Source organism: Protomyctophum bolini (assembly GCF_963924005.1).
Source record: "Protomyctophum bolini genome assembly, chromosome: 10".
NCBI lineage: Eukaryota > Metazoa > Chordata > Actinopteri > Myctophiformes > Myctophidae > Protomyctophum > Protomyctophum bolini.
Window position 1 is genome coordinate 36444028 of NC_137871.1, and position 26894 is coordinate 36470921.

The following is a 26894-nucleotide window of genomic DNA, read 5'->3' on the forward strand; positions in this document are numbered from 1 at the left end:
TATGCCCTTACCACCTGCTGCCTGTGTGCGTGTACCTAAACACATTTTATATCTCTAAATATGCCCTTACCACCTGCTGCCTGTGTGCGTGTGCATGCATGTGCGTGTGTGCGTACTGCGTACGTGTTGAGATGCTCGTTGACAGTGTATGCAGCAGTTCGTTCTGCCCAGCAAGTTTAATTTCTACCCCGCCTTCATGTTTCATTTAAAATGTGACACAATATGCTCCCAGCCCTGAGGGAATGAATACACCATCGAACCCCCAGCCCCTGCTCCCCGCCACCACTACCACCCCCACCACAGAAAAACAACATGCACACACAAGACTAGCTGAACACACAATAGTTTATCTGAGAGAAGAAAGGCCCATGGCCTGAGCAGTAAACACATGGTTTGACTGCTAAAAGCTGTTTGATAATAAAAAGGCTCCCTCCAGTTTTAGTCTCTCAAAGAGCTTCTCTGTCTCAGGCAACAGTGTATTTTCTTCCCTGTGACCTAAACACTTAGAAGAGATGGTTTTGACAGCTGACTCTTGCAACTGTCAGAGTCAATGCACCCGAGAGGAACGCTCCATAACAAAGAACCATGATGGCACCACTAAAAGCAAAAACCGATAAAGAAAGAAAACTGTTACACTCTGTAAAATAAAGACACGATATGTTCAAAAATCCATTCTAAAATAAAATCCTTCCATTTTGCAAGACTGTTAACTCCTTGCAAAGGTGGACCCTTACGGTCCATAACTCTCCAGTTAAATTACCACTCAGGATGTTGCAGTTAATCAGTTGAATCTGTGGGAACTGTGGATGTTGGAAGATGTCAAAAAAAAATACGGTGCAGGGACAATCATTTAATTTCCTGAGTGCTGCATGCTCTCTGCATGTGAAAGGTCACATGGTCCTTGTTGACACAGCCTAATGCACTTAACGTGGAGTGCATTCAGTAGAGAGGTTAACAATAGGTTTACTATTTAACAAGGCATTGTTCGGCCAAACTATTTGGCAATACAACAATATGTCTGCAGACTCATTAGCTTTGTGGCTTCTATCGATGATTTTGTTGTTGTTGTGTTCTTTTTTTTTCTCTCTCTTTTCTTTTTTGTTAAGCACTCATTTTAGTGTGTTTATTTGTTTAATGAATATGACATGAATGAATTGTGAGCTTATACATTTGCTCTTCACTCACGTCACAAATCTGTTCAGCTTTCTTTGTTTGCCTCTTATGTTTTTTGCTCTAAAAAGTACACATGATAATTATTTGAATGCTTAGCTGTCCTCCATCTATAAGGTCTATCACACTGTATCTAAGTGTATATTTTACTGTATCACACTGTATACACTTTGGGTTCAGGAATGTTGGTTGCTGCCCTGATGTTTTGTTGTACTGGTAGCTATAGCATTGGGCCTTTTTAACCTCATACTGTTCCTTTGCATTCGGTTTTTCATTAAGTTTCCACTGCAATATATTTCCCCTTTGGCGCATAAACGATTCACCTTTTTATTTAGATTAAACTATAGTTGTGTTTTTTCTTTTTTATTAAATTCTTTTCAGAGCATGCCCAAAGTCCTTTCATTACCTGAGCTGTTTCCCTCACTTGCTCATTATTCACATCCGCACTATGCATTATTCAGCTCAATGTGAATCCATCACCTCTGCTTACTGTATGTACGGACAATTGTAATACACAAGTCATTCTGACATTTCTCTCTCTCTCTCTCTCTCTCTCTCCCCCTCCCTCGACCCACCTCTGTTTTTCTCTCATAGGATTTTGGAGATGATGGTTCATTGTATATCACCAAGGTGACCACCACTCACATGGGCAACTATAGTTGCTATGCCGACGGATACGAACAACTTTCACAGATGCACACATTGCAGGTGAACGGTAAGTGACCACACAAGTGCACGCGCGCGTGCACACACACACACACACACACACACACACACACACACACACACACACACACACACACACACACACACACACACACAAGACACACACACACACACACACACACACGCACACACACACACACACACACACACACACACGCACACTGAGAGGGACAGAGACAGTAGACTTCAAACAAGTCAGTAGATTGTAATTAAAGATCCCATGATAAACTTCTACCCTCCAATTATTTTTTTTGCATGTTGCATGTGTTATCCAACAATGGACCTGATTTAAAAGCTCCACCACTGCTCTTCTCATCGTGAGTTAAAACTTCATGAACCATATCAATGGCTACACTTTTTCATTAACCTGTAGCACCAACGAAACGCCTTCTTAGATTGGCTTTGAGTCAGGTCTTTGCAGATAGCTATACAGTCTATCTTGTACTACGTGCTAAATAAATAAACCTAAACCTAAAGTCTGTATGCATATTTTCATGCATGTTGGTTTAGCATCATTGGCATTGTCGGGTAAAATAAAACTGATCAGTCCTGATGGTTTTCCCACATTGGTGGTCTTCCACATTGTGCTTTTTGTACAGGCTATTGTGTATGTGTACTGTGATGTACTGTATGCAGTCAAAATATAGCAGCACTTTTCTCTCTCTTTTAATAACGGGTTTTGACAGCTAGGGGTCGGTGTGTGAAACCTTTCCTGGATCAGGTCAGACTTAAAATGGGTGGGAAGCGTGCATTTTCAGAGCATGTGTACATCCCAACGAAAACATGTTTTTTTTCTATAATACTAATACAACTAAAAATCTTAGTGATTTTCCAATTCTTTGTCAGGGCCCACCAGTGGACCCCAGCCCACATGTTGAATATCACTGTTCAGTGTTCACACACAGGCGTGAAAGTCATGTAGAACTCATGTTGAGAAATGGATCATAGTTGATATTCTTTGATAACTTAGTTTTTCTCTTAGTCTCTTAGTTACACCAACATTCCTTTGAAGCATTTTGCCCCAATTGGTGCATAAAGGTAACTATCAAATTTTGTTCAAAGGAGACAGTCTGTCACACTATACAGTAGTCAACATGCCTGTGAGCTGTCAGTTTGTCAATGTGATGAAAGACTGTGCAACAAAATTAGACACAGCTGAGTATCACCATATTATTTTTCCACAATATTGCATTGATTATGCAGTGCCTCATGAAAAAACTCCAGTGCTTAATGTTCTCCGGCACTACGCCTGCATGGACATTTTTCTCTTTTTATCTGCCACTCACGCAACAATCCCATATCCCCTCAGGCAGGGAGTCGGGACGCCGTTGCAAAGTCAGAGCACTGACTGAATGGCAATCGGAAAACATTTCATCTAAATTATGTAGTGTTTAGAAGGAAACAAAACACATCAGCAACATGCGTTTCATATACTGACGTTTTGTGCATACATTATCATAACCATTACCATACCTGGGAGTTACACTAGCATGTAATCCTCTTCGTGTAAATGAGTAAATGGTCACGCCCTTTAGGGGATAAAGTACAGTTTTAGACCTCGACGGAGGGGCGGCGTCACAAGCAAACTTGAGCCACAAAATACACCACAGAGTGCGCTAAAGCGCTCGGGTTGCCCTGTCGAAGGTTGCAAAGTTCCCTTGGCTGTTCGAGTTGCAATGCGATACGGACGGAATAGTAAAGCATGTTCGGGCGAGAGAGTATGCCCCGACTGCCACTCAAAGTGGATACTGGCCAATCACAGCGTGTCCTCGCACAAGTGCACTAGCCAATCACAGCGTGTCCTTGCACAAGTGCCAGTGTCCAAACACCAAGAGGATCCCATGCTCGCGGGAGGTACGAGGTCCAGGCTTCAACGCTGATAGCACTCATTAATGCATCGTACGGTATGCAAACAGAGTTGGAGTGGATTGGGCGAGGCCGATAGTGTAATGGCTGGAATAAGATTACTGTCTGATCAGGTTAGACTTTTGTTTATGTAAAGAAGTCTATTTTAGACTGAAGCCTCAGCCACAGTTGGCATTTATTTCAATTAAGCGAGGAAGAAAAAAAAGACAACTGAGAGTTATGGACAGTAAAATATATTAAATTGAAATGAAACACGGACAACTTTCTCTTAGTTGAGTCTGTAGATTTATTCAACCTCATGTGTACCAAATAGATGCATAAGAGAACATCAGTTGAGGAAAAGAGAAAGAAAAATGTCTCAATTATAAACTAACAAGCTGTTGAAGATGTCTTCATTATTATACAGACAGAAACGTGTGTGTGTGTGTGTGTGTGTGTGTGTGTGTGTGTGTGTGTGTGTGTGTGTGTGTGTGTGTGTGTGTGTGTGTGTGTGTGTGTGTGTGTGTGTGTGCGCTCACAGGCTTCTGTGTATACTGTAGAAGCATGCAATTTAAAGTGAACATAATTAAAAAGGAGTTCTCGAAGTGCTTGTTGCTGTAACTCTCTCGTCTTTATGCTCTCCCATTATTGGAGTCCATTAATCTCTCAAGACTCTTAACCCATTCTGACCTGAGATCAGATTCATATACAAGGTTTCCACTGGACACACCCTGGTCTGATTAACCCATTCTGACCTGAGATCAGATTTAAAAAAAATGTCAGTCGCTCTTCGATTTTTCAAAAATAGCAGACCTACAAGCTCGTAGCGCGCCACTCGGTGGCGCGCTATGAGCTTGTAGATCTGCTATTTTTCAATAGCTAAAGCACGACATGATGCTAAACACCAAAACGGGTGCCCGGTCAGAATGGGTTAAAGTGTCTCTAATGTGTTATGAACCTGCTATACGGCCTCAGGGTTTGTTAGATATGGTGGAATTAATGAACAGAGAGTAGACGTAATTGTTCCCAAACATACAGTCGTTCGTTATGTCTCCAATCATTGGAACCAGAGCCCAATACTTCACTTTCATATTTAATTTATTAATCTGTTTCGGTGACCAATTGCTAACTACTTCTCAAAATAAACAGACTATTTCTGAGAACAAGCACGATTAACAGCACTGTACTAAACGCCGGTAGCTAAAGTAGGAAACAGATTTGTTTAAGACTATAGATGTAGATGTAGCTGTGGTTTCCCAGTGTTGATTTCGTTGACTAAAACTATGACGAAAAATGTTCGTTGACTAATTTTGTCAACAAATAAAAACTATACCACATGTTAGGAAGGGACTAGCACTAGTGCGTGCGTGCGTGCGTTAAATAATAATAAAGAAATCGCCGTAAAATCTTGTAAAAGAAAAACAACACATTTTTAGCCACTTGTTCAACATCGTTAAAATTTAAGAAATCAGCAAATGGAAAAGGTTTAACACTCATATTTTACTTTCTCTAATAACAACCAATAACAACAAGAGATACCTGATGAAGGTCACATGAGATCGAAATGTTGTAACTCATCTTAATAAACTGCTGCTACTGTATATGTGAAGACATTGTGCGGGATCTCCCTTCTCTCTAAAACAAACTGAAACATGAACCAAAAACAACGTTTTAATATTTTTTTGCTTGAAATTGAAATCCTGAATTATTAAGTAATTAAAGCGGGTCATGTTTGCAAATCAATAATATATCAGTATCATGATATTAACCTGAGGGCCACATTAAGTGAAGGTGGGGGCCACATGTGGTCCCCGGGACGCCAGTTGTATGTTCTAGAACAGTGGTTCCCAAAGTGGGGTCCGGGGACCCCTAGGGGTCCTTGAGGGAGTTACAGGAGGTCCCCAGATGAATGATATTTAGGAACCCAAATGAACCCTTATTGGTCTGTAAACCATGAGAGTTCCATTTGTACACTCTCAGAGTTAAATTAACATTGATTTACATCAGGGCCCCAGAGATAGAAATGCCATTGAATGTGGGTCCGTAGCCAAATGCATTCTCATATATGAGGGTCCTTGATATATATTTTCTGATGGGAGGCCGCTGGCTAATAAGTGTCAATTCGGGGGTCCTTGAAATGAAAAAGTTTGAGAACCACTGTTCTAGAAGTCTGTTGATGTCCTTTGTGTATACACATGAAGGTACTGTACACATAGGATGTGCATATGGTGTCAGAAAGAGACAGGAAATGTATACCTTGACCTTGAAGTAGTGTAATGTAATGTCCTGCAGGAGAATGTGTTTCACTATTTCTCAATGGATTGTTGGCTAATGAGCTATAATACCAATACTCTGATAATGTGAATAAAATGTTAGCTGGGAGAGGAAGTAGAGGTTTTACAGAAAGTATATATATATACAGCCTGCCATCTTATCGAGCAGATATATTACTTTTGTAAAACTGCAGACTGAGTTTGTCAATGCATAGCTGTCTCTCTCTCTCTCTCTCTCTCTCTCTCTCTCTCTCTCTCTCTCTCTCTCTCTCTCTCTCGTGGCATGCACGCACACACAGCTGTATTTCCATATTTATATTTATACATCTATTAGGAATAGTTGTAATGTTGTTCAACTGGATGGTTGATGTAGATCATTTGAATGGATTTTATTTTGATTGCTCCATAGCAGTGAACTGAAATGCTACAAGAAGGACTTCTTAGAAAGTTATCCACACTGACGTGTGCGTGCGTGCATGCGTGCGTCGTGCGTGCGTGTGTGTGTGAGAGATAGGTGCTATTGTTGTCTCCATGCCTACATGTCATCCTATCCTGCCACTGCAAAGGGAGCCATCTGTCACTACAATGACTCCTTTAGTATGGCTACAGTAACCTGGCTGCCACCACAGTTCTCTGTGGCTCTTGACAGTTGGCAGTCAGACTGACACAGGCCTCCAGGCTGCAGAGCATCACTGTGACCAGATGGCTGTAGACTCCCTTCTCCATCGTCTCCATTCCTCCAAACCCAGAGGGTCACAGAAAGCAGCTCTCCACAGCAGAGGCCTTCGTCTCAGTCATCCTCTGCCAAACAAACACAGACAGGAGCCTCCATCTTTTTCTCCTGACCTGCCACCACCGCCGACCTCTGGAGTCTATTTTAGAGACAGGAAATTTAGGACGGCAAACTGGGCCAGCGAGGGAGAGAGGGAGTGCATGAAAACAAGAAGATAAGACACACACACACACACTTTAACCTCCAACTGCTCCCTTATATGCTCACTCTGAGCAAGTTTGGTGGGTCAATTCAGATAAGTAATTTCCCCTTGGGGTTCACTACAAATTCCCTTTTATTAAGCAAGATACTATAATAATAATAATAATAAAGCTTTATTTATATAGCACCTTTCAAGAACAAGGTCACAAAGTGCTTAACAACAAACGGAACACAATAAAGAACACAATAATAATAGCAAAACATTGGATAACAGAAGGAAAATACCATAGGAAAATACGTAACATTCACAACTATAAAGGATTAAAAGCAGCTTTATAAAAATGGGTCTTCAGGAGTGACTTAAAACGGGGAACCGAGTCGGCAATTCTGATTTCTATGGGCAGGGCATTCCACAGTAAGGGTGCACAGACTTCAAAGGCCCGGTCGCCTATAGTTTTTATGGTAAGTAGAGCCTTGCCTGAGGATCTCAGCTCACGGGCAGGCTCATAGGGGTCGAGTAGGTTCGAGATGTAGGATGGAGCAAGGCCGGTCAACGCATTAGCATCTTAAGCGGCCATTGTTCCAGAGCGGAGCGTTGCCGAGGCTACTCTGTTTTTCTCTTTTTTAATGTTGTACTGTATGAACTGGGTAAATATTTTGCCGATGTTTGTTTGAAGGATTGTTTACAAAGGTTTATGAAGTCAGAGCACGCGCATTCCAAATATTATTGTCCTGCATGACCCATGAACACCCGAGGCCATGTCTGTTGATACAAACGCATTCTGTCGTACAAATCGCTTTTCTGCAGGAACAGAAAAGGCATGAAAATATTCTCCAGAACGACAAACAAAAAGTCAAGGGAAATTCTGCAGAACAGACGACGGCTATAAGTCAACAGGCTCCTTTCTATTCATGTTGTTTTCTCTGATTCTCTTATCTCCCATGCTGACCAAGGTTACACAAAATCAATGGCCACTATAGGTGAAATCAATAGCCTCTGAACGGAGGGTCTCTTTGTTATTTATGTAGCTGATCTGTTTGGCTTCAACAGAACATGGTAGCATAAATTTAAAGGCAATTCAGCGTATGCTGAAAGGCACTCCTGTCCTGATTGCTGGCAATGTTCAAGCTCATTGCTCGCGACATTCTCTGTAAGAGAAAACTTCTTGTTGGATAAGGTCACCTCAGCAGTTATTCCCACAGGAAAGCCACATTTATTCACCTCTCCTGTCTCCTCTCTCTCTCTCTCTCTCTCTCTCAGTTCCTCCCGTCATCAGGGTGTATCCAGAGAGCCAGGCCAGGGAGCCAGGAGTTACTGCCAGCCTCCGATGTCACGCTGAGGGCATCCCCAATCCACAGCTGGCGTGGTTGAAGAACGGCATGGACATCGCCACCAAGCTGTCCAAACAGCTCACTCTGCAAGGTAGAATGAATCTCTACAGTCATCACTCCATCACCATATCAGTGATGTCACCACCACCACCACCACCACCACCACCACCACCACCATCATCATCACCATCACCATCACCACCATCATCATCACCATCATATACAATATCGTCACTATCATCATCGTACATTTACAACAATGATTTGCATATACACAAAGTAAAACATAAAAAAGGAAAACCAAATATTAGATAAAGCAGGTGCATATAGGCCTTCTTCCAATATGAGGTCAGCTAAAAAAAACTTTTAAAAATAGCAAAAGAAAAACAAGGACATCTAACTTCAACTTTTCCATATACAGTATGATATAGAATTCTACATCAGGTATTGCCTTTATACAGTATACAGTATGTGGTCCCTGGGTCAAAACAACAGATCAATATGTCACACAAAAAAATATCACTAGGACCTCTCTGTATATGAAGCACTTTGAAATTCCCTTTGCATGAAATGTGTTTGACTTAAGTGTGTGTGTGTGTGTGTGTGTGTGTGTGTGACTGTGTGTGTGTGTGTGTGTGTGTGTGTGTGTGCGTGTGCGTGCTCGCATGCGTGTGCATACATGGCTTTTTCTCAAAGCTAATGGAAGCGAGGTTCACATCAGCAACGTGCACTTTGAGGACACTGGAGCGTACACGTGCATCGCCAAAAACGACGCTGGCGTGGATGAAGACATCTCGTCTTTGTTCGTGGAGGACTCTGCACGCAAAACCCGTATGTGTATCTTATGCTTCTACAGAGTCTTTCCGTCTTCTTTCTCTTCATATTTATTTAAACTGGACCTGTGCCTGTCGGCCACCGGCCTACTTGGGAACCATTCAAGTTGGGAACCTATACCTAGTATGCAATACCTGTTTTCATAGCACCCGAGTGGTTAAGTAATCAAATGTCAGGTGTGGGCTTGCCATGGCAATCTATTAGCTGAGGCAGAGGCTGATAATTCTACAGGTGAGGGGACTTATAGCTCATTGGGTCAATTTTTTCACCCAGTGTCAATTATCTAATGTAATCCTGGGCGCTACACTTCCTCTGCCAGCCTGAGGGGGGCAGCGGACTGACCTAATGCCCCCCTCTATGCATGAGTAGTCCAAGCTGCTTCTTTTCACCTGACAGGGGAGAGTTTCCCCGGCCGGACGTATAGCACGTGGAAGGAACACGTTATTACGACTGTTCCTTTCCCGTCCATCAGGCGCCCCGGCTGGCCAAGTGGGAGATTACTGCATGTTTTTTGTGAGGGTATACCTACCATAGGGGACACTACTTCTTATTTATTATAATTGTTGTATTTGTGGAATCATCTTAGATGTGTTTGTTTAGATTCGTGTCCTCTTTCTATGCTCTCCCATGGATCCTTTCCCAACCCATTCAGGACGGGAATCCATTTTTGGGTTCTTGTTGCTATCTAGTATCTACAGTATATTATAGCCTACATTCAGCCTGTCCTAATGGGTTAAATCTAGCCTTTCGGAAATGTCAAGATCAGTTTTTTATGTGAGGAATGATCTTTGAGTCTAATTCTCTGTGGGTAATTGTGCTTAAAGAAGTGCACTCGCACAGCATTTCAGTCACACATTGTGTGCGTGTCCGTGCACGGCCCTGTGCCCCTGCTATATACAGTCAGCAGATTGTGGTGTATTCCATGCGGCCAGTCTAGCGTCACACAATAACGTTCTGGTATAGGTCAGAAGTCAGTGGTTTTCTTTGAAGCTTCTGAAGCTGTCTGCACATTGATGACGTGACGTGACCTCCACTGGTTGTGACGGCAGTACGGTTCAAAGAAACGGCAGCATTGATAAGGCCGCAGCTCTGCCTTTTTGATATGACTGGAATAATAAACCTGAAGACATATTTGACCCATATTAATTTACTCAAAAGATTGTGGCCTTCTAAGTATATGTGCGTAGTATAGTTTCACTTCATTATTCAGACTGAAAGCCCTTCCCATGGCAGCAGTTTCTGGGATGGCTGTTGCCTAAGCGGCAGTCTTCGGCGATTGGTTGACACTTGACACCAGCCAATTAAAATAGTAGAAAGGCAGATGACGTCGTTGTCAATGTGGCTAACCCGGTTGCTAAGCAAACAAACACAGTCAAAGAGCGCTACTAGCACGTAAACAAACACAGGTGTTTATAAAATCTGTTGACGAAATTGTCAGTATATTTAGTCTTACTTTTTGTCATCATAGCTTAGTTTCCATTTAGTTTTCGTCAGTGAAAAAAGGTAGTCCACGAAAAAAAATTGTCTTAGTTTTAGTCGACAAACACTGACGCACGCACGCACGCACACACACACACACACACACACACACCTCTCACTCACATCTCTCGCTTTGTTTGTTCCACTTGAAAATATCTGTCACAGACAAGTGTTATTGATGGCAAAGTGGACAAAAGTACAGTGATTGCTTTGTTTTTACATTGTCTCCCTAGTGTGATTTGGCTTGACTTTTGTTCAGAACTGCCAGAGTGCTGTTTGGAAATGCATCACATTTGAGGCGAATTAACAAGGAAAGACAAAGGATGGCAGCAAACGTGCATTATGCAAATGATGCTACAGACAGAGCAGTCAACCTAGACTAGTGCTAACTCAATGTAACACAGGGGTGCCCACACTTTTTTTTTAACTTGAGAGCTACTTTCAAAATGACCAGCTCAATGAGATCTACCCACCAAAAAAAGATATTATCCCGATACTGGAAATAGTTTAAAAATGTACCTGAGGGGTCTTTAGAATAGCGGGAAAGTATATGATCACCCTACCCCAAGACTTACTTTTTTCAGTCATGACGCCATACTGTGTAGATTATATTAGACCAGGACTGGCGTGACCAGCTCACCACCTCAGTCAATCATTTATTATTGTTATTTTAAGAAGAAGCTGCTGTCGGTAAAAAATGAATAGTGAATACTGTATGTAAGTTTTAAAGAATTGCACGATTTGCGCGTGCGAGTGGTCTTTGCAAAATTTTAAAATAGGATATTGAATGGAGTGTCTCATATTGAGTGAAGCTTACAATGGTCACCTTCAAAATTGCATGCCCTGAGATGCCGTGAATCGAGGTACTCCCTCTTTCCCAGGTGTTACGCCCAGGCGGACAGGCTTTTTTTTCATAATTTCTGTGAGGTAAGGATTAGGGTTATTAGGGGTAGGTTTAGTTTGACTTGAAGACGATTCTACAAATGTCTTCTAAATCATGACAGTTTTCTGAAAAACCCATGTTTCTATGTCAGTCGTTCATTTTCATGTCAAGGACCCCCATAAATATATGTAATTGGCTGCCGACCCCCATCTGAAAATATGTTGTGCATGGCGTGGCACTCTGTGCCGCGCTATGAGCTTGTAGATCTGCTATTTTTCAATAGCTAAAGTATAACATAATGCTTAAACCACCAAAAGGGGTTCCCGTCCAGAATAGGTTAAATGTTAGCGTTTAGACGCAATCAGGGCGAAACACCTGGGAAAGAGGGAGTCCTGTGAGATTGAATCCCACCAGAGTTCCTGTTCCTGCACAGCGCACTTGTGTATCTCCCTGGATTATAAAATCTGTCTAACGGAGAAAAAGTGTAGCAGAGAACTTGATTGCTGTTTTTCTCCTGATAAGGAATTAGCTTAGAGCCGGCAATGGCCTCCTTTGTCACAGTTAACGGCACCACGGCGACTTGAGGCACGGCCGAACCGGCACTGCTATATTCCTGGATGTCACTTTCTCTCCCCCTCTCCATCATTCTTTTTACCTCCATCTAACCATCTCCCTGTTTACAGAGACTGTGAGGCTTGTACACAAACACAAAAACGCACGCGCACACACGCACGCACACACACACACACGCATGCATGTGCACACAGCTGGCAAGCCAGCTAGAGCGCGGTGCTAACTTTCATCTGAAAGCTATTCACATGTATCGACTGCTTGCAGGAGCCAACCCTCTCCCCAGGCAATCACTGTCAGTCAGCAGGGAGATTGTTATTGTGGCATTGCAGATGTCAGGATCACGAAAACACAAATAACCATGCAGAAACACACACACACACACACACACACGTCACGGGCACACACCTACAATGGCTAAACACAAGCATATAGCCCATACTGTAAAAACACATGCACAAAAACACATGCTAGAAACGCATTATGTGTACTATTCAGCAAAGAGAGCTATAAGTACATTACTGTATATTTGGGAGTAGAAGGTTAAAATGTACAAAGTCATGGGATGAGGTTGCATGAAGTAATTAGTGCCTCTGAATCTCAAAAAATGTGGATTGGACTGTACTGAAGTTGTGACTGCAGTTGTATTTGGTGTGCAGAATTTGGCATAGTCCGCCTACGTTCATCGCCACGAACAAGGACTGAGGACGATTCTAAAAAGCCCTCTAAATCCTGACCTAAGCTTTCTGAAAAACTTAATAAAAAAAAGCATCAAAGTTTATTCATTTTTGAATACTGTACATACTGTAAAGAACCCCAAGAGGGGTTCCCATCCAGAAGGTTTAGAACACCAAAAGGGGTTCCCGCCCAGAATGGGTTAAGTAGAAATCATCAATTGTATTTTTCACATTATCTTCTACACAACAATGGACAAACCAAACATAATGGAAATGTCCACTGAGCGCTGGTGGCCCAAATCTGTCACTGCGGAACAGTAAGGATTTATTTCCCTGCTGTGATGTTTGGAGCACAAGGCTCTTTCTCAGAGTCTGCTGAGAGTCTCTCTCAGCAGAAAATACAAAAAGAAAATGTTTGAACGGGAGCTATTTGGTGTGTCGATCTTTCTATTCAAGTCTAGTATTATGTTTTGATCCAGCAGCACCCGTCCTATTCGGCATTGGTATGTTAAATGTTTCTTTTTTTTAATGTTTCTTATAGAGCTGGCACTGTGGCACAGCAGACAACCTTATACTGTTATGTCTGCTGTGGAACCCATTGTGGATTAGTACAACTCTATCTGTTCAGCAGAGGAGATTAAACAGAATTATACTGTGCTCATGCCTGTAAGTATCACATTTATGCCTCGCAGAGCAAATGGGCTTTCTATTTTCTTACACTCAACGCACTGCAAGAGGCAGAATGACGGTCTAAGGCTGTTGACAGAGGACTGAATACATTATTAAGAAATGGATGGAAGTGAGCAGCAGCAATACGATTACTGAGCTCCTTCAGACAAATCTGCCACCTGGCAACTTGAAGGTCAGCACTAAAATGAGTTTTTTTTTCTCTCTCAAATTCACCCGAGCATTTTGTTGTTTTGTGTTTTTGAACCTAACCTGAGCCGACGATAATGCTGAGGTCTTTTAAAGAGAGGGTGTCGACAGCAGCCTGTGCAACCATCCATCTCTGACAGACTGCTGCTAAACTGGCATAAATATCTGCTTCACACCACAGGACCATTGTGTCTGCAGAGGCTGTTCCTGCTATGTCTAGTCCTGTGGTAATCCAGTCGCAGTGTGCCGAGCCCCCCGTTTCCTGTCAGCCTACTGTCTGTCCCTTCAAAAAACCAATAAAAGGCGTAAGCCGAAAAAAGAAAAAAAAAGACACATGAGTGGCCGGTTACGACACATCAGTGGCCGGCTAAGACTCACTCGTGGCTCCGACATGCGTGGCCGGTTAACCCATTGACGCCTGGTGCAACGTATACGTTGTTCTACCCTTGATGCCGGCGCGCTCTCTGTGTCTTATATTGCTATACATGTAGCAACATAACTATTTAAAAAAATATCAGAATTTGAAGGTTTTCAGAAACCTTAGGTCAGGCCCTAGAAGGCGTTCCCAGATTCGGCCTCAGGCATCAAGACACATGCGTGGCCGGTTAAGACACATATGAGTGGCCGGTTAAGACTCACCCGTGGCTCTGACATGTGTGGCCAGTTAAGACACATGCGTGGCCGGTTAAGACTCTGTTAGGGTTTGGGGTAGGACGTTGGACCAAAGTATTGCCTGCCCGGACTGTTAGTATGCACCTGCCACTCAGAACGTGCCCATTCGTTGTGGGACGATTGCTTTGTCCCCGGAAGTTCTGATTTCTGCGTGTGTTGACGTTAAAGGAAAACTTGAACAGCCTGGCTGAGAATTCTCCCTTGTAGAAAAGTTTGCTTTACAAATTGTGCTGAACTAACCATGAGTGAATGAATTATGTTTACCCACCATTGACTCCGTTATTCTGGTAAAATTGTTAACGTTTTAATGGCTTTGGAGAAATGTAAATTAAAGTGAAAATAAAACTAAAGAAAGAAAGACTGTTTTTACTGTTACACACTGTAATAGCCTCCAGCGGTGATGAACCACAGCAGCTATAACTAAAGCCCATTACAAACGGTACACTGTAGCAGTGCTGCCAGGTGAGTGACCGCTGCAGAGCAGGTCGTCCACACTGACAGCGGCCCTTAGTCACTATTACCTCTGCTGTCACCCAATTACAGTCCAGTCTGAGTCCAGCTACTGTATATATTTAATCTTCCTCCATGCCAATATGTTCAGCACCACAGGCCGTTTTGGATCACTCGATCTGTCCCAACGGTTGTAAACAAATGGAGTTTATGTAACCTTGCTGAAGGCAACCACACTGCCTGGTCGGTCTGCAGATGTGCTGCTATAGGCTCCTGATGTTTGGCGAGTCTCCTGTAAACGCAGTTTATTAGTGTCCAGAGAGAGGAAGTGGACTCCCCACAGAAAGTGACACGCATCTTGTGTTTTGTTATATGGATGACGAAGTTGATGTATGGGTCTCTGGAATGGGCCGAACAGTCTGGCTCTTTCAGGCCAGTGATGAATAGCACCAATATTGGAAAGGACTAGGTCCCCAAACATCTCATCTCACCATCTTTGCCTTTCGTCATTGTCCTGCTCTTTGGCCACTTCTCAAACAAAGTGCACTTTTTATTATTAGTATTAGTATTATTTATTTTTAATGTGACAATTTACCCTGTTGTTCGTTGAGTGACTATATGGGTTCTTGCCATTCAGTCTGATCTCGCAATACTACGTCGCTCTACTGTAGAATAGATTGGAATGTCTGCTAAAGTGCACTGGTAAGGACACGACTTCTCCTGGAACATTAAGGCTGACTAAGAGAAATGTCTAGTGGTGTTTTCTCTTCTCTTTTCTGTCTTTCTATCTGCATCCACTCGGCGGAGGAGGCTGAGGGAATGAGCTTCTCGGTAGAGAGGCGAGATTAGAATCGGATGTGACTTGGACTAGAGATTGGTTTGCAGGCTTGAAAATAGAAAACTGGAGGCAGAACAGAAGCAGCTGTGAACAATAGGAATGAAGGTCACAGCTAAGGGGGTTTAGGGGGATAAGGACAGTTTGAATAGCGAACATTTGACGTCTGTTATTTGCATGCAGAGCCAATTCAATTTCTGTCCCGTGGCTCTGGGTTTTTCCGTACTCTTTTTGTGTTGCAGACAATCAGCCTCATCTTCCTGCCGGAGTCCGTCCCTTTTTCTCCTGTGTTTCGTGGCTGATTGGAGAGCAGTCCCCACAGGGTCACATTTAGGTCACCTATTGAAAGCGCACTCTGAAACCATTATTGAATGGTTGTCATTTCGAATTCCGTGTCATTAGTCACCTCCAGAGCCTTATAGACAGAGTTACGCAAACTGTGTTCATTGCATGGGGCCATTCCAATGTCCTACAATGTCCAAGTCTCCTACATAGACTTCTATTGAGAATGGGGACAACCAACTGGGACAAGTCCTGGACCGGCAGTAGGCAGAAATGCATTGGACTCAGGCAACAGCCCAGCTTTAATGATCTTAAATCCCTTTATTTTAGATTGTTTTGTACAACACAAACAACACAAACATTGAAGAGACTTTAGTTGTTACTGTACAATACTTTAAAACAGTTGTTGTCATGTTGCACACACGCTTAAAATAGCTCTTATTTGCGCCGCCTTCGTTGAAAATAATGTATTTCCAACTCCACCAGTTCAGGCTGCATGAACAAACAGCGCTCAAGCGCTCAGTTTCCGCCCCCTCAACATCGCAACTCTTCTATTAGATGGCTCTGGTCACCTCTAAGTGAATGTTAGGGGAAGTTGGCTAAATCAGTTATAGTGCGAGGTTGAATCCTTCTTAATGACTTATGATAGGAGTCTGAACGGGAGAGCTGCGTGTTGCTCATATAGGGCAGGATGGGAAGACATGGTTCTTATTCACTGTAATCCATAATATAACAACTTAAGAGGACACCGCTTCTGTGGATAGTCATTGTATGCCGGTTTAAAGTTCAAGTTCACTGAATTATAGCAGCAGCCTCTCCGAAGGTAATTTGAATAATTGGTTTTCATATCAGCTATCAGAGTCTGAGAGACACTGAAGAGGTATTCTTTTTTTGTAATGATATACTAGTTTGGTTTAATTTAATGGTAGGGTAAGTGATATGTTTTGTTTAAAACAAAGTGTTTTGTTGAAAGGTTAAATCACTATATTATGATAGTAATCATTGCTATAGAGTTCAGTAACAGGGGTCTCCATGTCTCCAGCCCTTTAATAAAACTAGAAATGCACTCTGCCGAGTGCCTGCTTGCTTGTTGCACACAAGTAGGCCATAAATGGCCTACTATTGCACAAGCAGAGCGTGCAAGTACTGTAGACCGCTACAAACCTTCAAATCTCAGCCTCTTTGTGAAAGAACGTTTGCAATATTGAATTATTAGGTTTAGCTATTTGCTACGTACCTTGCTTTTTGTAGCATGACGGAAAACATACCTGCACGGTCTGCTTCCGTATGTCTTGTGCCAGCATATGATGTTATATCATATGCTGCTAAGGGTACATATCTTCATCACGTCATGGGACATACGGTTCGTAGCATGACGTATTCTACTCCTGGTCTGTAGTACATTCTGTTAAAAAAACATTAAAAACAAAACAAAAATAACCCACTGTTGTTGCCTTGTTCAGACTCGTTCTTCTACTCTCCAGAGTTTTGATATAAAACGGTTTCCAAGCTTTGTTGATTGGTTGGTTATTGATTGCTTGTTGCACTGGGTGTCAGAGAGCCAGCGTCCATAAAACAGTCACATATTTTGCTTTCCTCTTTGTCTTACGAGGTGTAAGTGTCGCGGAGGGGGGTAGTTTCTATTAAGGGACACCGTTGAATCCTGCATTTGTCTTCATCTTCAACCCTGTTCTTTTTTTCTCTCTCTCCTCCACAGTGGCAAACATTCTGTGGCGAGAGGAAGGTGAGTGTGAACCAGCTCTGCTACACTATAGTACAAAATCGATTAAACAACGTTAATTGCATTTTCTGAACTCTGATCACGGAGCTCTGATGTTCCAATCATTGGTAATATCATTTGGTGTTTTGAAGGTAACTGCCGTGTCATTCCCTGCGTGAGCATTTGAACTGCAGTTGTTTTCGCTGGTTGCCTCAATGCCTCTGTCAATATTAGAACCATGCTTTCTCTTTATCTGCAGCTCTGTTCTTTTTAATCAAAGCTGACTTTGTAGTTTGCTGCTGGGCTATTGAGGTTAATATTGATTAATTTCTTGTGCACTCTACATTTATACTTTTTTACTTTAGCTCATTTTCTGTTCTCTTAGCTTTTTAATAACTATTTTAGTTGTATTCAAATGACCTTTTATAACGTGTTTCTTTTGCGTTGCTCTTCATGTTTTTTGTGTGGCACTTTGACTTGCCTCGTTGTTGAAATGTGCTGTGCCCTACAAATAAACCTGCCTTCTGCTCTCCAGGTCTTGGAATCGGCAACATGTTCTACGTTTTCTACGAGGACGGTATCAAAGTCATCCAGCCGGTGGCCTGTGAGATCCAGAGACACATTAAGCCCAGCGAGAAGCTGTTGGGTCTACAGGTGAGACACATTCAATTTCAGATATCCATTATATCTGCCACGACGTTGTCTACTGAAGAAGGTCCCAAAGTGGGGTCCGGGGACCCCACAGGGGTCCTTGAGGGAGTTCCAGGGGGTCCCCAGCTAAATGATAGTTTGTAACCAAATAGACCCTCATGGGTCTATTTGTACACTCTCAGAGTGTACAAACATACAGTAGGCTAGCTGGTTTGCCTGGTGGGTGGTGATGGGCGGTGATCCACTTGTACTGGTCATCTTCCAAGGTTTGAATAATGTTTATGTCTGTGTCTTAGTGTGCAGGGAACTGCTGAAAATGAGCATCTGTGCCTACGTATATAGCAACTTCCCCTGGGTAAATAAAGGACCAAATCAAAATCTGTTGACACACATATATCTAGCTTAAAGGGACACTTCACCCCTTTTGCAACCAGATCTTATTTTAATGATGTTTGGGATACAAGAAACACTTTCCTGGGGTTTTATGTGTGTTTTTAGATATTTTAGTATTTCAAAGTGTCCATGATGTCATGGACACTGGGTTCACTTACTTCCTGGACTACATAGTGTCTATAGTGTCCTGCATGACAATTTGAAATACTGAAATATAAATATCTAAAAACACAGGAAAGCGTTTCTTGTCTCCCAAACATCATTAAAATAAGATCTGGTTGTGAATGAGGTGAAGTGTTCCTTTAAGAGAGCAATGCCTGAGGGAACACATACAGTATGAGCATTTGCTTTCCAGGGCAGATCAGGGCAGGTCTTTATGCATCCGGGAGGATTCTTTAGAAGTGGGTTCCTCACCCGATTGCTGTTCATCAGAAAAGCCTTCAAGTGAGAGACATTTATTCAAAGCAGGGCAGCAGGCTTGCCAGCAGTGTTTGAATTTACAGCGTGGAGTGCGGGGACTCGGGGAGCCCTGTTTTCCGGGGTAGGGGGATGGGAGGGTACTGTATTGCATGCCCATGCATGAATGCACCCGCCTATGTTTAAATATATTTCAATTCATACAGGGAATATTTAGTTTGAGACGACAAACAACGATCCCTGGGTCGGCGGTTCGAATCCCGGCTCCTCCTGTCCACCTGAAAGACGACAATAGACACTTACGTTTATTAGACAAGTAATCGGAAATGGTTACCGGTATGTGTGAAACAACACACACATGCTCACAAGAGCTTTACTATTGGCCTATTATTTATTTATATAACCGAAACATACAGGAGATTGTAAAATTCATACGGGGGTGGGGGGGTGGAGATCCCTACATTTCTCAAATGAGGCTTTCTGGGGAACTTGCGTGTTAGATTGACACGCACATGTTCTTCAATGGAAGCTTTCATTTAGGAGGAGGCTGCACTGATTGGATGACTGTGCCACATGAAGCAAACGCCAGTGGTGGAGAAAGTACTCTCATTTTGTACTTGAGTAAAGTATCAATAATATAAGGGGCACGGTGGCACAGTCTGTAGTGCTGTCGCCTCACAAGCTAGAAGGTCCTGGGTTCGATTCCCGCTGGGGAGGCTGTGGGCGCTGGGGGCATGTTCTCCCTGTGTCCCCGAGGGTAGGTACCCTCACAAAAAACATGCAGTAATCCTGGTCTACCTCCCCATGGCCAGTCAGGGCGCTGATGGAGGGGTAAGGAAAGGAGTAACCACCCAGGTTGGCAGAGGAAGTGTGAGGGAGTAGCGCCCAGGATTATATTAGATAAAAAAAATGGGTTGCGAAATCGTCTGATAAAAAAAAATATATATATATATATATATATATATAAAAAAAAGAACTGCTAGATACTGCACATATAGAAATAGCCTACTCTGTTATAAGTAAAGGTCCGGAATTAAAAAAATACTATACAATTATAATTAGTATCTAATTTCTAAACAAATCGAATCGAATTTGATTTCTAATCAAAATCTACAAAGTAATTATAGTAACCAAAGTTTTCAAATAATTGTAGTTGAGTAAAAGTACAATATTTGCCTCTGAGATGTAGTGGAGTAGAAGTAAAAGTGATGGAAATTGGAATGAGCTTGCGTTCCACCATTGCACATGAAGAAAACGCCACGAACGACCCCACCGCTGTTCCCTGAGAGGTGCGTTTGTATTAGGACATCAATTACACACAGCCAGAGAGCACTGGCGCTGGGATGTAAAGTGGAGCTCACGTTCCCTCCACTGCAGATGAGCTGTGATTGATTCGTTTATGGTAATGACCCACGGCCAATTCATTATTCTTAACGACATTATAGAGTGTTATAGTGTGACTGTGATAACGCCACAATATCGGCAAAAACACAGGCATGGATGCTACCACACGCTCAGAGCATCTTTTTTTTCTGCTTAAGCTTCCAAACTTGATCCAAGGACAATTTTAAAAGCAGCATCCTCTCCAGGTTTAAGATTAATAGTTTGAGGACTAGACAAGGTGGAAACGAAAGACGATGTTGCAGTGTTTGTGTTTGGAGGACCTTTTCCACAAGGAGGGAGAATCACAAGGGATACAATATATTGAACATCCGTGTCCCTGACTCAGCACTTTTCAACCCCGTCATTTATCAACGTAGGAGCCCTTTGTCGTTTTTCAGGTAGTTGGAGGTCCTTTTCTACAAGGAGGGAATCACGGAATCATCTCTGACATCTGTGTCCTCATGTCCACCCTGACTCAGCACTTTCCAACCCAACCATGTATCAACATATAGCAGTGCTTTGTCGTTATACAGATGTTGGTTCAAGAGTTGTTTTCCTTTCCATAAACGGGCATGGACAATATCCCGTCACAGCTGGCAACCAGTATCAAAACATAACTTGTTTATTCACAGCTTCTATAATACAGTATAGCGTACTGTACATAAACCGAACAGAACAATTTCCTGTTAATTAATGACCTCTGTTTATTTACGTTGCATTTGTTTAACACGTGACCAAATGCAGTAAAGGTTGAATCATTGAACAGGTTTGCTTTTTTTATTATTTATTTTCATATGAAAGTAGGATTGGAGCTGCTACAAAATGAGGTATCACTTGTTCAGATTGATCAGGTTTATTGAAATTATTGAAAACTTTAAGTTTTTAAGTATCACTGCACTCTCTCTTTTTACATCTTTGGGGAAAAAGTATGCTTCAAGCAACATGTTTAGTTAATACTTTACCCAACAAATGAATTATGGTGCATTTGCACCACCGCCATTTAATTAGAATCCTAAATTTATGAAAATATATTCAAAGATAATCTGATTTGGGATTTGATCTGATTCCCATTATGATCGCCAGTCTGAAACTGTAAAACATGTACAGCTGCTATTGTTTCTCTATTGTTTTGGAACATGCATAGTAATCAAAAAATTACAAAAGGTCTTTTGTGCTCAGTCATCTCTTGGCAAGAATTCATAGCATTTAAATACCTGGATTTCCAGGAGAGAAACAGCTCCCCTTTGTTTTAGATGAAGGCTGTGTTCTGGCCGTCACACACTAATGACTCTTTTCACTATGAAGGGTAACCTAGAACCTTCCATAACCTGAAACATTCCAGAACCTGTGAAGTTCTGTGATGTTTCAATTATATATACAGGTATAGTATAATTGTAACGCCGATCTACAAAAGCCTACCGAAGGCTATCTACAATAATAGCTGATCTACAAAGCCCATTCACAGCCCACATTTCAAAACGTATCAAGTGACAAAAACATGATGGAGTATTGGAGTAACTTCCATGACCATGACCAAAAATCAAACACTGGAGAAGGGGCGCACACCGGTATCGAGGAGGTGATGACCACCGCCCAAATGAAGAGGAGGCCTCACAGCTCGTATAGTAGCCACGATGCAAAATAAATAATAGATTTAACGTTTCGACAGTATCTCTTCCACAGGGTCACAGACTGAGTATACTGAATGCTGTCGAACCTTTAAACAGTCTGTATGCCTGCACACAGTGCACATTCACACACACACGCACACACACACACACACACACACACACACACACACACACACACACACAAAAGTCTGAGGGGAGAGTTATGACCTCTTATGCTCTCCTCTGGATGTCAGAACAACTTGGGTTTGGCAAGAGCCACCCCCCCTCCCTCTACCCCCCTGTGTGCTGCTGGTAGACGGTCTGGAGGGAACTCTGTCTGGAGGAACGTGAGGGACTCAGGGAGGGCAGAGATCATCCAACCTGCTGCAACTCTCAGCTCATCTCAATTCATCCTGGACTAGACCCACAGCTACCCTAAATCCTCCGGTCCCACAGAGCGGGACCGAGTGTCTGGGGCTGATCCGGACGGCTTTAAGGGCAGAGGAGAGGAGGGCAGACAAGAGAGGGATGGAAGAAGTGGGAGGGATGTGGATGGAGAGATGTCAGGACCAGAGGCTATGTCTGCCCTCCCCCCCCCCCCCCCCCCCCCCTTGGGTGCTGAGAGCTGCCAGGACCAGAGGCTAAAAGAGCGAGGGATTGTCAGCAGGCTTTGCGTGAGGATTATGCACGGACAAAATGGGAGCCATTATGGAGATTTTGCAGCAAACCCTGGCAGAGCACATGTGTTGGTCTGCCAAGGTTTACACTCTGTGAGTTGTTGTCAAGGCAGGTGAAGTTTACTTGTTAAAAGGTTTTCAACAACAACATTTTTGTTTTTTGTTTTTTTTTCAAAACGTGAGCTAGAAAGACCAAGATATCTGATGACAACAAGAAGAAGAATAGAGTGGGAGAGATAATTGCTTTCTAATGAGACATATTTCACCATTATGAGATAAATGATTGTCATTTGATTAATGATCCTGTTTGTTTGTTTGTTTTTGTTTGTCTGTGTGTCTGTGTGTGTGTGTGTGTGTGTGTGTGTGTGTGTGTGTGTGTGTGTGTGTGTGTGTGCGTGTGCGTGTGCGTGTGTGTGTGCGTGCGTGTGTGTGTGTGTGTGTGCGTGCGTGCTTCCCAGGAGGAGGTGTGTCCCAGCTCAGCAGGGGAGGCGGTACAGAGGTGTGTTTGGGCATCAGCGGTGAACGTCAAGGACAAGTTCATTTATGCATCCCAGCCGACCTTGAGCCGTCTGCTCATAGTTGACATCCAGTCACAGAAGGTCATCCAGGTAAAGTTCAGCCTCGATTTATTAAACTCATATATGGTTGACCGGAGTCCCTCAGGGCTTTGTACTGGCACATTGTGAGCTACAGTATATATATATTTGTAGCTCAAAAACAGGAACGTGGCCTATTATAGATCAGTTAATCCTGGCATTCCGAGGTGAAAATACATTATTTTTAAAACCCTTCAAAATATCTGACCTGTACAAGCTCACAACACAGGTTGTACTTATTTTATGACTAGGGCTTAAGTGGTATAATATAATATGAGAGACTTAACAGTTCCAAACCCTAGCAGAAAAATACTAATATAATGCCTTTGTGTCTTTGGGTGAAATGTGAGGCCCCAACCGACTAAGGATGGAATATCAAACTCAATTCTTGCAGGGGAATACCACACATTTTCAACATTAAACATGTCAAAAATAAGTTTATTTTGATTCGGCCTTTTGACTCAAAGGCTTTGAGCTTTCAGGAAGACACAGGAAAGACATATTTCAATATTCTAACCTAACCTGGGGGTCTATTAGAGTAATGTTAACGCCATAGACACATACAAAACAGAAAAAGTACAACAATCATGGCACTCCATCTTTAAAGCAAAAATGCAAAAAATGGCAACGACTTTTGATATAGCGTGTTGAATACTGTATGTACACACCCTCAAACATTATACTTGTGATACTGTAGAGAAACCAATTTCTCTGCACTTTCTGAGCTAGAGTTACAGCAGGACGTAGGAAAATGAAAATGTGTCTGATCGCGATCGATTGCTTGGCTCTTTCAGACCAAGTCCTGCCCTAGCTGTGCTGTTTGATTCTGTGGGTTGTACTTTAATGAGTCTTGAAAGTGGGATGGTCTCATACTGTATCTATCATTCTGTCTGTCTAAGGCTGAGACACTGTCTGACTTCCTGACATTGGCTAGTCAGGTTTCATCTAAAGGTTTGACACAGCGTAATTTATTATCCAGAGGGAACTGAAGTTTACAAGGCCAGAATGGGAATGAGTGTATAAATATATACATAGGCCTCTAGTTTGAAGGTAATAAACTGGCGCATTCAGGCAATAAAAAAACCCAGTGTCTCATGCAGGTGGGAGGTCTCCCATTGATTAATGACTTACATATTACTGGCAAACAAAAGAATATTCCCATTTATATTGTCAATTCAAAATGCAGTCAAAGCCAGATTTCTTGGGTTGCCCCTTTTCATCAGGCCCACAATTTTAGCCCGTATAACGCCAGCTGTACTGTACTGTAAGTGTGCCAAAAAACATTATCACTGGCCTAATTATTACTGTGTAAAGCCTCATTTAAAGCCTCACTTACATCAATTTTACTCAAATTTCAATCAGCGATCACATCATTGTTTTGACACAGGATGCTGCTATGAGCCAAATCTTGTCTTACACAGTATAACATATTTACTTTTTGGGGCACGGTGGCGCAGGAGGTTGTGCTGCCGCCTCACAGCTAGAAGGTCCCGGGTTCGATTCCTGCCGGGGATGCTGGGGGCGTGTTCTCTCCTCCACGTCATCAGCACCCATACCTTAGGTGGGGTTGGCAAAAGGGCCTTTCCTTGTGAAGTTTGCATGTTCTCCCCGTGTCCCCTAGGGCAGTGTTTCCCAAAGTGGGGTCCCGGGGACCCCCAGGGGTACCTGAGGGAGTTCCAGGGGGGACCCATCTATTTTGTTCATGTTCATAAAGTGCTAAAGTGTTTAAAGCAGTGGTTCCCAAACTTTTTCATGTCAAGGACCCCCAAATTGACACTACTTAGCCCGTGGACCCCCATTTGAAAAGATATGCCAGGGACCCCCATAAGAGAAGACGTACACATTTAGACGTCTACATTTAGACGTCTACATTTAGACGTACACATTTAGACGTCTACATTTAGACGTCTACATTTATGATGAAAAATGATGAAAAACGGCGTGCCATAGTATGCCGTACGATATGGGCTATAGCCCACGGTCCAAAATGATGAGAAACGAGGCTAACTTTTTTTTTCAAAATTTCAAAAAACATGGGCTATAACCCATCGTTTTTTTCATTTTTTCATTTTTTTGCCCACGGTCCAAAATGATGAGAAACGAGGCTAACTTTTTTTTTCAAAATTTCAAAAAACATGGGCTATAACCCATCGTTTTTTTTCATTTTTTTCAAATCCTCAAAAATGATGAAAAACGGCGTGCCATAGTATGCCGTACGATATCCTAGGGTATAGGTATCCTCACAAAAAACATTGTAATCCTAAAGTCTCTATACTGCCTCGCACGCACGCATGCACGCACGCACACACACACACACACACACACACACACACACACACACACACACACACACACACACACACACACACACACACACACACACACACACACACACACACACACACACGCACACGCACACGCACACACAGCACAACATAGAAACACAAACCATCTGATTGTATGCATCAGCAGACTGTTTCTAGGGGTGTCTGAGATCCCTGCGAAGTGTCCCTGACACCATCGTGGATGTTTACCGCTTGGCTGAGCTCTCAAGGTCCCACTGGTGAGCGTGCAGGCTGTTGTCACGGAGTCATTCACATGCTCGTTATTCCATCACCTGGAGGTTTAGGTTCATTGCGCTCTATTATCAACTGCTAATTAGTCACACGAACCTGCCTGGCAGCTTTACTGCTGATTTGCCTTCTTCACTTCTTCTTCACTGCCAAGTTAGTTAGACCAGTGGTTTTCAACCCTTTTCGTATCAAGGCCCATTTGAGGCACGGACCACCAATACCAGTTGATGAGATTTAGCCTATCAGACCACAATTTCATACTGTATTGATGTTGGTACCAAGTAGCACATAGGAGAGATAACAGGCAAACCTTGATCAAACATTGATCAATGTTTGATCAAACAAACAATTATTCTACATATAAGTAGTAAGTACAGTACTTGAGTACATGTACTTAGTACATGAGTGAATTCAGCACCATGGACAGAGAGAGTCACAGCTAGTCTCAATGCTACAACATGAATTCAGCACCATGGACAGAGTCACAGCTAGTCTCAATGCTACAACATTAATTCAGCACCATGGACAGAGTCACAGCTAGTCTCAATGCTACAACATGAAGTCAGCACCATGGACAGAGTCACAGCTAGTCTCAATGCTACAACATGACGTCAGCACCATGGACAGAGTCACAGCTAGTCTCAATGCTACAACATGAAGTCAGCACCATGGACAGAGTCACAGCTAGTCTCAATGCTACAACATGAATTCAGCACCATGGACAGAGTCACAGCTAGTCTCAATGCTACAACATGAAGTCAGCACCATGGACAGAGTCACAGCTAGTCTCAATGCTACAACATGAAGTCAGCACCATGGACAGAGTCACAGCTAGTCTCAATGCTACAACATGAAGTCAGCACCATGGACAGAGTCACAGCTAGTCTCAATGCTACAACATGAAGTCAGCACCATGGACAGAGTCACAGCTAGTCTCAATGCTACACCATGAAGTCAGCACCATGGACAGAGTCACAGCTAGTCTCAATGCTACACCATGAAGTCAGCACCATGGACAGAGTCACAGCTAGTCTCA

The 26894-nt window shown here is 42.8% G+C and overlaps 1 protein-coding gene across 1 annotated transcript in view; it reads left to right on the top strand.

The window, feature by feature from the left end:
• The window catches only part of fstl5 (follistatin-like 5), a 133298-nt gene that overhangs the window by 87170 nt on the left and 19234 nt on the right, over nt 1-26894 (top strand). Inside the window, exons 7-12 of the mRNA XM_080773268.1 lie at nt 1765-1885; nt 8210-8371; nt 8977-9111; nt 17556-17582; nt 18094-18212; nt 23148-23297. Of these exons, the coding sequence (XP_080629394.1) occupies nt 1765-1885; nt 8210-8371; nt 8977-9111; nt 17556-17582; nt 18094-18212; nt 23148-23297 (714 nt within the window). The remainder of the gene's footprint in view (nt 1-1764; nt 1886-8209; nt 8372-8976; nt 9112-17555; nt 17583-18093; nt 18213-23147; nt 23298-26894) is intronic.